This window comes from Hyperoodon ampullatus, assembly GCF_949752795.1.
Source record: "Hyperoodon ampullatus genome assembly, chromosome: 8".
Taxonomy (NCBI): domain Eukaryota; kingdom Metazoa; phylum Chordata; class Mammalia; order Artiodactyla; family Ziphiidae; genus Hyperoodon; species Hyperoodon ampullatus.
The window spans coordinates 86748816-86761667 of NC_136921.1; the positions used below are offsets into that span (position 1 = coordinate 86748816).

General features: G+C 37.7%; 1 protein-coding gene across 1 annotated transcript in view; it reads right to left on the reverse strand.

Annotated features, from left to right (window-relative positions):
* Window positions 1-12852, reverse strand: part of SLC25A12 (solute carrier family 25 member 12) — a gene marked incomplete at its 3' end in the record, with an annotated part of 91862 nt that overhangs the window by 12881 nt on the left and 66129 nt on the right. Inside the window, exons 12-13 of the mRNA XM_079710727.1 lie at window positions 10204-10256; window positions 9877-9957 (exon numbers count right to left, since the gene is read on the reverse strand). Of these exons, the coding sequence (XP_079566853.1) occupies window positions 9877-9957; window positions 10204-10256 (134 nt within the window). The remainder of the gene's footprint in view (window positions 1-9876; window positions 9958-10203; window positions 10257-12852) is intronic.

Here is a 12852-nt window from a genome sequence, read left to right on the forward strand (position 1 = left end):
CTAATAAAAATAGGCAGAAGACTGGAACAGATACTTCACTGAAAAAGACGTAAAAAGCCAATAAACACATGAAAGGATGCTCAATACCTTTAGGCATCAGGGAAATGCAAATTAAAATCACAGCAAGATATCACTTCACACCAAGCAGAATGACTAAAACAAAAAGACTAAAAATATCAAACATTGTTGAGGATGTGGAGTAACTGGAATATTTGTACACTGCTGATGAGACTGTAAAATGGTCCACCCACTTCAAAGAACCAACAGGCAGTTTCTTTTAAATTGAACATACATCTACCCTAGTCTACTCTTAGTCACCCAAGAAAAATGAAAACATATGTTGACAAAAATATTTGTACAAGAATGTTTATAACAACCTTATTTATAATAGATAAAAACTGGAAACAACCCAAATTCCATCAATAGAAGCATGGACAAGCAAATTGTAGTTAATTCATACCATGGAATAATGCTCAGTAAAATCAAAAACAAATAAGCAAAAAACCCAATACTGATACCCACACAATAACAAGGATGACTCTTGAAAACACTCTGTTAAGCAAAAGAGGCCGACCATAAAAGAATGCATTTTGTGCGCGTTGTTGATATGAAATCCAAGAAGGAACAAAACTGTTGACAGAAATCAGAACAGTGGCTGCCTGGGGGAGGGGAGGAATGATTGACTGGAAAGAAGCATGAATTAATTTTCTAGGGTGAAATGTTCTTTATCTCACTCTTGAGTGGTGATTTCATGGGTGTATACAATTGTTAAAACTCATTAAGCTGACAGCTAAGTTTTTTTTAATACATTAATTATACCTAAATAACATATATGTGTATATATATTCAGATATATGCTAAATTTCTATGATATATATCTATGTAATATTTTAAAAAAAGAAAGAAAAGCCACTACAAATTTGAATGGGCTCATCTAGATTTATTTTGACACATGGAGAAGGCCTTGATTTGATTCCCTAAGAGCATTATAGAACAAAAGGAGTTGGTCTTTTCTTTAAAATCAAAATATTTGGGTGTACATGAAAACTGCAGCATATATTAGCTGTGTGATTTGGGATGAGAGTTAGCCTGTCTGAGCTTCTGTTTCTCATCTACCCATTTTTTTTTTTTTTTTTTTTTTTTTTTTTTTTTTTTTTTTTTTGGTACGCGGGCCTCTCACCGTTGTGGCCTCTCCCGTCGCGGAGCACAGGCTCCGGACGCGCAGGCCCAGCAGCCATGGCTCACGGGCCCAGCCGCTCCGCGGCATATGGGATCCTCCCAGACCGGGGCACGAACCCGTATCCCCTGCATCGGCAGGCGGACTCTCAACCACTGCGCCACCAGGGAGGCCCTCATCTACCCATTTTATAGGAGGTGGTAATAGTGCATGTTAAAGTAACTGGAAAAATTCTAAGTTGACAACAAAGTATTGATATTATTCCTGCACACAACAGATACCATAATTAAACACTCAATTATATATATATATTTTTAAATAAATTTATTTATTTTCATTTATTATTTTTTGGCTGTCTTGGGTCTTTGTTGCTACCCACGGGCTTTCTCTAGTTGCAGCGAGCAGGGGCTACTCTTCATTACGGTGCGCGGTCTTCTCATTGTGGTGGCTTCTCTTGTTGCGGAGCATGGGCTCTAGAGCACGTGGGCTTCAGTAGATGCAGCTCGTGGGCTCTAGAGCACAGGCTCAGTAGTTGTGGTGCACGGGCTTAGTTGCTCCACAGCATGTGGGATCTTCCCGGACCAGGGATCGAATCCGTGTCCCCTGCATTGGCAGGTGGATTCTTAACCACTGCGCCACTAGGCAAGCCCTAAACACTCAATTATATTTATGTCTGATATGGACATGTAATATATGTATGTGTAACATATATATATACATTTATACATATATAAAGGGAGGATGCTCATAAGCAACCATAACAGATATTTACTGAGTAACTGTATCCAAATGCATACACTCTTATCTCATCCCCACCTAAAGAAGGGTGGAGAAATTATTAAATCTAAAGTTCGAGTTACAGATACAACAACAAAAAAATCATATCACATCTAAATCATAAATTCTGAACTATTAAGTCTTTTTTGAGAAGATTTTAATATAGATATAAAATAAGTTTGGTTAATGTTCCCAATGAAGATTTAAAATTTGAAAACACACACTCTGTTTATAATTCTGTTCCCAAAGGTTATATCTATTTCCAAAGTGAGAAGCTCTGCTGTGATTTTCTGCTGCCCTTAGAAAGTGAGAGCATTTCTAATCAGGAAGTCAGAGCCAACAAAACTTCCATCTGGTTTAAAAAATAATGTGCATGATATGGTCACCTTATCTATGATAAAGGAGGAAAGAATATACAATGGAGAAAAGACAGCCTCTTCAGTAAGTGGTGTCAGAAAAACTGGACAGCTCCATGTAAAAGAATGAAATTAGAACATTTCCTAACACCATACACAAAAATAAACTCAAAATGGATTAAAGACCTAAATGTAAGGCCAGACACTATAAAACTCTTAGAGGAAAACATAGGCAGAACACTCTATGACATAAATCACAGCAAGATCCTTTTGGACCCACCTCCTAGAGAAATGGAAATAAAAGCAAAAACAAACAAATGGGACCTAATGAAACTTAAAAGCTTTTGCACAGCAAAGGAAACCATAAACAAGAGGAAAGACAACCCGCAGAATGGGAGAATATATTTGGAAACTGAGTAACTGAGAAAGGATTAATCTCCAAAATTTACAAGCAGCTCATGCAGCTCAATATCAAAAAAACAAACATCTGAATCCAAAAATGGGCAGGAGACCTAAATAGACATTCCTCCAAAGAAGACATACAGGTTGCCAACAAACATGTGAAAGGTTGCTCAACATCACTAGAGAAATCATTAGAGAAATGCAAATCAAAACCACAATGAGGTATCACCTCACACCAGTCAGAATGGCCATCATCAAAAAATCTACAAACAATAAATGCTGGAGAGGGTGTGGAGAAAAGGGAACACTCTTGCACTGTTGGTGGGAATGTAAATTGATACAGCCACTATGGAGAACAGTAGGAAGGTTCCTTAAAAAACTAAAAACAGAACTACCATATGACCCAGCAATCCCACTACTGGGCATATACCCTGAGAAAACCACAATTCAAAAAGAGACATGTACCACAATGTTCACTGCAGCACTATTTACAATAGCCAGGACATGGAAGCATCCTAAGTGTCCATCAGCAGATGAATGGATAAGGAAGATGTGGCACACGTATACAATGGAATATTACTCAGCCATAAAAAGAAATGAAATTGAGTTATTTGTAGTGAGGTGGATGGACTTAGAGTCTGTCGTACAGAGTGAAGTTAAGTCAGAAAGAGAAAAACAAATGCCATATGCTAACACATATACATGGAATCTAAAAAAAAAAAGGTTCTGAAGAACGTAGAGGCAGGACAGGAATAAAGACGCAGATGTAGAGAATGGACTTGAGGACATGGAGAGGGGGAAGGGTAAACTGGGACAAAGTGAGACAGTAGCACTGACATATATACACTACCAAATGTAAAACAGATAGCTAGTGGGAAGCAGCTGCATAGCACAGGGAGATCAGCTCAGTGCTTTGTGACCACATAGAGGGGTGGGATAGGGAGGGAGGGAGGGAGGGAGGGAGACGCAAGAGGGAGGGGATTTGGGGATATATGTATACGTATAGCTGATTCACTTTGTTATACAGCAGAAACTAACACAACATTGTAAAGCAACTATACTCCAATAAAGATGTTAAAAAATATATATAATGTGCGTGCATACGTGTGTGTGTGTGTGTGTTTATGTCTGTACATGCACAAAAGCACGTCTATAAAAGCATTAGGAGGAAATATACCGAAATGTTAACAATGAAAAATAAAACTTTCATTTGGTAATATCTCTGCTCAAAGCAAAACACTGGAAAAAATTAAGGTTAAAAATTTGTGTGAAAGATCAAAGACCTAAATGTAAGATCTAAAACTATAAAACCCTTAGAAGAAAATAGAGGTATAAATCTTCATGATCTTGGATTAGGCAATGACTTCTTAGATATGACACAAAAAGCACAAGCAACAAGAGAAAATATAGATAAGTTGGACTTCATTAAAATCAAAGTCCAGTTCTTCAAAGGACACAGTCAAGAAAGTGAAAAATATTTGCAAATCACGTATCTGGTAAGGTACACTAAATACATACAGAACTCTTGTGTGTATACAGAATACCCTAAATACATATAGAACTCTTACAATTCAATAATAAAAGACGAACAGGGCTTCCCTGGTGGCACAGTGGTTGAGAGTCCGCCTGCCGATGCAGGGGACACGGGTTCGTGCCCCAGTTCAGGAAGATCCCACATGCCGCGAAGCAGCTAGGCCCGCGAGCCATGGCCGCTGAGCCTGCACGTCCGGAGCCTGTGCTCCGCAACGGGAGAGGCCACAGCAGTGAGAGGCCCGCGTACCGCAAAAAAAAAAAAAAAGACGAACAACCCACCTAAAACATGGGCAAATATTCTGAACACATTGTTCTCCAAAGATAAACAAATGCCAGTACATTCATGAAAAGATGCTCAACACTGTCAGTCATTAGATCACAGTAAGATACCACTTCATACCACTAGGATGGCTATAACGAAAAGACATAATAATAAGTATTGGCAAGAATGTGGAGAAATCAGAACCCCCATACATTGCTGGTAGGATTGTAAAATGGTGCAGCCACTTTGGAAAACAATCTGGCAGTTCCTCAAAATACTAGTTAGAGTTACCATATGACCCACCAATTCCTCTCCTAGGTATATACACAAGAGAAATGAAAACATATGTCCACAAAACTTCTTACATGAATGTTCATAGCAGCATTATTCATAACAGCCAAAAGGTGGAAACAACCCACGTGTTCAACAATTGATGAATGGATAAAAAAAAAATGTGGTATTATCTATATAATGAAATATTATTCAGCAATAAAAAAGGCCTGAAATACTGATACATACTACAACATGAATAAACCTTGAAAACGTTACACTGAGTGAAAGAAGCCAGACACAAAAGGCCATATATTGTTTGATTCCATTTATATGAAATGTCCAGAAATGGTGAATCTATAAAGACAGAAAGTTTACGAGTAGTAGCCTAAGACTTGATGGGGAGAGGGCGGGAAAATTGGAAGGCAATAGCTAAAGGGTGCTAGGTTTCTTTTGGGGACGGGAATGTTCTAAAATTGACTATGGTGATAGTTGACAGCTCTGTGAATACACTCAGAACTGCTGAATTGTACACTTTAAGTGTGGGGAATTGTATGATATGTGAACTCTTATCTCAATAAAGCTGTTATTTTAAAATTTTTTCCTGAAACATAGCAAGCATTTGATGAATGAGAGAATGAATGAAAGACTGAACGAATGGAAACATAAACTAAGTATGAAAGAATATAGATTAGCGACAGAAGGGGCTTGAATCTCAATTTTTCCATTTACTAAGTGCTTGATTTCACTGAGCTTTTAGTTTCTTCGACTCTAGCTGGGAATAATAATGAGATAATGCCTATAAAGTGTTCAGTCCAGTGCAAGAGGCTCAAGAAACGGTAGCTATTATTACAATGAATTATAATCATAAGCACATATTTTCTTTGGTGACATGTAGAAATGAAGCAAATAACGATAAGGAATTCTACTTTCAAACTACCACAGTGGAATATGATTAGATACAAGATTAGGTTTTATCTGGTGAGAATGGTCAGAACTACCCTTCTTCTATGAGATATAAACATTTCCTAAGTCTAGTTCCTTGCACAGGAAGAAACTCTAAATCCTTCTCAGCCTTGACAGCTTGTTGGATGAGAATGAATAAATGGAAGAAAGAATGAATGAAAACATACCAAATATGAGTTAATAGAGATTTGGAGACAAACGTGGTTTGACTCTCAACTTTGCCATTCACTAAGTGCTAGATCTCTCTCAGGTTTTATTTTCTTCAACTCCAATTGGGAATAATAATGACAGAATGCCTATAAAATGTTCAGCCCAGTAAGAAAAGTCCCTACAGCTCATTAGCATTCTAGCAGATTAGAGCTACAGTAAAAGCAAAAACCAGCATCAATGATAATAGTAATACTGTAGTTAAGCTGAGTGGTAGGCTCATGGATGCTCATTTTATTATAACTTTTTGTTTATATAATGTGTTCTCTTTTACATATATCTAATATCACATACTTTTAAAAACAGATCATAAAATAAAACAAACAACAAAAAAACACATAGTGCTTAAGGACTGGATATTTTCATTTCTTGGTCACCTCAATGATCTAGTTAGTGTACATCATATTTCCTAAAGGACGGCACAGTCATTTTCAGAGCAGTAGAATTTCCCTCCCATATGTAGGGAACTCAAGACCCTAGTCCTAGCTGATTCTTCTGCTATGGAAAAAAAATCTATAAAGTCAATACTAACTGCTCAGTTTGAGCCATTTCTTCTGAATTAATCTGCATTAGGTCAACACATTAGGTATTGGGTTGGCAAAAATGTTTGTTCAGTTTTCTCCGTAAGATGGCTCTAGTAGCACTTAGTTGCCTTTAACGTCACTCAAAATAATTTCGTTAGATTGTAAGTGACAGCTGTCATATCAGCATGCATTTAAAAAAAGACTTATCAAAATTGGTGAATTTTTGTGTAGGCATTTTAATATTGAAGATGGAAGAAAAAAAGCAACATTTTCGGCCTATTATGCTTTATTTATTATTTCAAGACAGGTAAAAACGTAACTGAAACGCAAAAAAAGATTTGTGCAGTGTATGAAGAAGGTGCTGTGACTGATTGAGCATGTCAAAAGTGGTTTGCAAAGTTTCGTGCTGGAGATTTCTCTCTGGACGATGCTCCATGGTCGGGTAGAGCAGTTGAAGTGGATAAGATCAAATCGAGACACTGAGAACAATCAACATTATACCATGCAGGAGATAGCCGACATACTAAAAATAACCAAATCAAGCACTGAAAATCATTTGCACCAGCTTAGTTATGTTAATCGCTTTGATGCTTGGGTTCCAGGTAAGTTAAGCGAAAAAAACCTTCTTGACCGTATTTCCGCATGCAGTTCTCTACTCAAACGTAATGAAAACGTTTGTTTTTAACACAAATTGTGATGGGTGATGAAAAGTGGATACTGTACAATAATGTGGAATGGAAGAGATTGTGGGGCAAGCGAAATGAACCACCACCAACCACACCAAAGGCCAGTCTTCATCCAAAGAAGGTGATGTTGTGTATATGGTGGGATTGGAAGGGAGTCCTCTATTATGAGCTCCTTCTGGAAAACCAAACGATTAATTCCAACAAGTACTGCTCCCAATTAGACCAACTGAAAGCAGCACTCGACAAAAAGCATCTAGAATTAGTCAACAGAAAAGGCATAATCTTCCAACAGGATAACGCAAGACCATATGTTTCTTTGATGACCAGGCAAAAACTGGTACAGCTTGGCTGGGAAGTTCTGATTCATCCGCCGTATTCACCAGACATTGCACCTTCAGATTTCCATTTATTTAGGTCTTTATAAAATTCTCTTAATGGAAAAAATTTCAGTTCTCTGTAAGACTGTAAAAGGCACCTGGAACAGTTCTTTGCTCAAAAAGATAAAAAGTTTTGGGAAGATGGAATCATGAAGTTGCCTGAAAAATGGCAGAAGGTAGTGGGACAAAAGGGTGAATTCATTGTTCAACAAAGTTCTTGGTGAAAATGAAAAACGTGTCTTTTATTTTTACTTAAAAACCAAAGGGACTTTTTGGCCAACCCAATACATCTTTAAAATTGAGTGATGTTTGGAAAAACAGCTGCACTCCTCTCACCTGGTGGCACTGACAGCATTCAGCCAAACACCCACAGGACACTCCACATTCTATCACCACCCGTACCCAGGATCCTGAGGGTTGGGTTCTCCTGATCAGCCTCATGGGCAGCCACTCTTCCTAGTGTTTATCTGGTGGCTGCTTACCATGTTTCATTCAGCAAAAAGAGTATTCCTATATTCCACGGTGCCTGATATTCTATCAGCAGAGACTCATCCTTTTTGTTTAAGGTTATTCTCTGTTGAAATATGTAGACTTTCGGGAGAAGTAGCAGATTGTGCTTTAACAATCATTTATACTGTAGTGTGATTGAATTCACCAGTAGAAACTCAATAATTTACATTTTCTTTCCTCCCTGAAATGAAGATATGTAGAGGAAAGAGGGAAGCAGAAAGTGTTTGTGGTGAAGAACTGCATACAACCTAATCATCCTCCTATAGCCCAACCTGCCTATTTTTCACGCTGTCAATTTCCAGCTAGACAATCCATTGAAGCGTCCAGAAATGAGTCAAAGCTTCCAGAAATAAATCTCTTAAGGAAGAGATTTAGACTGTCAGCACAACCCTCGAGGCACCCCAGACTTCAAGAGAAATTCCCAAAGTTCAAACCTAGAAACAGGGTCAATACCTAGGAAGAACAAAGGAACCAAATACCTGATTATAATTTAACCACTTAGGTCACATGTCAGACAAGGGAACAAGTCAGGCTCATGGGCAAAAACCTCTGGATATCACAAATGGAAACAAATAATTAGCTACATGGAACACAGAGAGCATGACTTGGAAGATTTCTGACAAATGTACACAGTGTTGCGGCAAAGCTGAGTTAGGAAATTTCTTAACCAAATTAAAACTAAAACCACTGAGAAAAAGAATATTTATGATACGCAATGGTTCTTTCATTAGAAGAAAAACACTTACAGCATCTAATTGGGGCAAAGGAAGAGGAGAAACAACAGTAAGAACTAAGCAAAGGTCTTAGTCTATGTCCATTATTTGTCCTCCATGAAAAAAGTTAGCCAAAGACATGAGTTTTCTCCCTGAGAATGCACTTGGGCATGTGTGCAGGTATAGCGGCAAATGCACAAGTACACACCTGTGTGCGCACGCACACACACACAAAGAGAATGCGCCAAGCTACCTCTTCCATAAGAACTTTGGTTGCAGAAAGATGAGGACCCAGGTATGTGCCAGGCTGACAAATATCATGAAGGAGAATCCAGAGCACCCTCTCTCTCTGACCCTCAGGGAATCTCCTCTGAATTAAAAGCTGCAATGGTCACTGACCTCATCACCTCAGGTTCCACAAGCAACTGAGGAGGGTTTAGCCAAGACTGTCAGCCAAGTCAACTGGAAGTCATTAAGGGTTTCAGGGACAAAATGGACTAAATAAATCTTTAAAAAAATCATGTACTACCAAATGTGAAAGGAACACCACAAATAAGATGAGTTGAGCTGCAAACTTAGATTTGAGAATTAGTCTAAATCCAATGTCATGCTCACACTTTAAAGACAGAATCTCTGAGTTCAGAATTGTCAATAGCTTCAACATAGTTATGGTTGTTTGCTCTGGTCCCTAAAAGGAGGAAAATTATAATCATACCACAATGGCTTACTCAATCCTACACCTAAAATACAAGGGTCCAATTAATCAGTCACCTCACACTTATTTTAAAGTTCCAGTCAATATAAATATAGGGTAACTTTATCCACTATTCTGTTTTCTGTGGTATTTAAAAAGAAACAGAATTAGAACTCTAAAAAGTGTAAAAGGTAAAGTTTTAGGAGCTTCTAAGAATACTACCTCTACAAAAATACCTCTTTTCTGCCTCAAAACCAGTGAGATTATGCAATGAAATTTTAAAAATCATTCCTTATTATCACTGAGAAAATCTGCTTAGAGTCCCTTGAGTTCAGGGGGCATGTCACTCAGATAGTATATCCAGTGTGCAAAAATCCTAAGGAACATATTTGCCATGAGAAATCATCAGTATTAATACTTACACAACCTCCAGCAAGGATTTCTGCTAAAAGTGGAATGGAGCCATCTCTCCTGGTAAATTTGTCCCGGACAAAATCATTGACCTAATTAGAAAGACAACATCAGTTAACCAGAATTCCCAATCATTACCTTTAGTGGTACATTACTGGTTTTCCCAAATCAGCAAAATATTTGTCTCATATAAAATTTAAAATTAGCAAATGACTACAAATAAGTTTAAAATTTTACAAGTGCCTTGATAGTGTGCTAGTCTTACCAGCATAAGGTTTCACTTTTGGCTTAATGATAATCTAAACAAATGACATAAATTCAATGAGAAAGAAACTTACAGTCAGTTTAATGGCCTTTTCTGGAGCAACCCCTATAAGTTGTGGTATCAGACCTAGGTAAACAGAGAGAATTGTTAGCAGTATAGAGGTACTAGACGTGAATATACAAGCCCAACAAGGTGGTTTTCCCCATATTATTTACCCATCAAACATTTTAGGGTTTTTATTAAAATGGGAAAAGTGGCTTATCCTAAAAACTATGCATATGTATATAATAATTATTCATGTCAAAACAATGTTATACTTCTTGAGCCTATAAATCCTTTTCTTAAGCATGCCTCCTTTAAAGCCTGGTTATCTAACACTTCCCAAAAAGTATGAGGAAGGAATGGAACACATGGATCTTGTCTACTCCCAGAACACTGCCAATAGCAGTGAAACCAGATTACCTCCCTTTACAACCAACAACATACTAACATACACAGACACTTTAGAGAAGCCAATGTTGTATGCTTGGAAAAGCTCTGCAAAGTGTCCTGTTAAGTAGACCCAGATTTTGCCACAAATGATGCTACCTGCGTAATAGCATACAGTGGCTTGGCTATTACAGAAAACCACTCCCATCATTTTCTCTTTACAGAAACCCAGAATTCGGTACTCATTTATTTAAAAGAAAGCCAAAACTGCAAAGAAAAATGCAGTTTTAAGTAACATTTAATGGGTATCTTCTACAAGCAAAAACAGCCCATTGTTAGCCTATTTGCTAATATATGTCAAACTTAAGACATTTCAAAAGATTTCTCCTAAAACAAAGGAAATCATTATTCTTAGAAAGTTAAATTTTCCAGGCTGGCTGCAAAAGAAAAAATATATAAACAACTTAACATCTGTAGCTATTCATAGGGCTCAACTTTCTAAAGCACACAGATTATCCAAATCGTTAAAATACATTTTTTGCATACATCTTTTAAAGATGCTAACAATAAACATACTATATCCTTTAAATCACCCAGCCAAGGGGAAGTTATGTATGTGTTTGCATGCTCGCTGCTGATCTTAAGCCTACTTTGAGGATACTGCTGAGTGATTTTCTACAAGTTGAGAGCCAGCAAGTAATCGTACATACAGCCTACTGTCAGTCAAACTGAATTATCAGTGACAAACACAAATGTGCACACACCTTTAATGGGTAGCAAACTGATTTAAAAGAATAAATCAGCAGATGGCAGTCTTAACTTTCTAACTCTCATGATTATCAGGCCCTATTACTTTTAATCTGACTCCCATACAACGGTGTCAGCATGTGTGTTTGTTTTACTACTTGCCTCAATAAGGCTCACGGAATTTTAATAAAGTACTGATTTATGTCATTTTATCATTGTTGACTATAAAGAAATTTAGGCTAATCTGTCAATAATTTTGTCAATCATCTGACAAAATAATGGACCACTTCTAAGCAATATATGACAATCTCAACAATCACAGTGTTCAGGTACAGGACTCCTACAATCTCTCACTTAAAGGACTGATTTTATCAGCTCACATTCTGAATCAAGCTAATGATCCCTTCACACCCTCCACCCCCAACTTGCTATATTGGACCCATTTAATTAACATGATATCTCTCCCAAATGAAATCTTCTGTAAGCATCCATCCATTGAGAAGGCTAAACTGTGTGGTGTATGTCTAGGTTCCTTCTCTTTTAAAGTATACCAAGGAAGAAGAAAGATTCTTACTCAACAAAGAAAGACTGGAGATGTCAAAGAAGAAAACCACCGTAGTGCCACTTAACCTTCAGATTCCCTATTAAATAAAATCTAGATATGCAGTGTTTAATATTGTCTAAAACAAGCACTCATATGCACAGATCTGCATTCTAACAATGCACACCTCTTCCCATGGAGTAAATGTCGTACAGCTAGAATTCAGACGGGCTAGAGTTCTGCATATCTGAATAAAATTCATCACATTCTTTCTCAGGGGCAGGGTATTGAGCCTAGTTTGATTCCAGAACAACTCTCTTCTCTTGTTCTATACACAGTGCCCAAAATGAACATCCTCAGGACCCTCTCCTGCAAGTATAAGTATATTAGAACTACATTTTCACTTGAGTATCTGCACATAATGCCAATCAGAAGTGTTTTTCCTCCTGGTCATGAGCATAAAGCTTTGCTCAGGCCCAGTTTTTCTTTCCGAGGAAGAGGTTCTAAACCAAACAGTTCAGCAGAGCTCAGAATGAGCTCAGGATTAATGGGACTGTGTGTGCAAACAAACAAGTACAGTAAATTACATAAATGCCCTGGAATTGAGCATGTAGAAAGTTTTTCGAAGAATTCTAAGTGGTGCCCAAAGGGATTAAAAAATTAATCTCCCTCCCAAAGGAAACCCTAAATTCTAATGTGAAAACATGTACATGAAAGTCTCCCTCTCCTAAGAGAACAAGTTCCTACAAAGCCGATGGGGGTGGGGAGGATTCTGCATGGGGCTTGCTGCCTCTGATGCTGACAGCAGTGTGCTCAGCTTAGAGTTGGTGGTAACATTCCCTGCAAAAGAAAATCTCTCTGCTTCCACTCAGTGCCTCTGAACTACAGGGAGAAAAGGAGCAAGAATGAGACTTGGAGCAAAAAGGTTTTCTTTTCTTTCTTTCTTTTTTTTTTTTAACCTTCAGATGACTCACTGGTCTCCTTGGAAGAGACAAAAATGTGCAA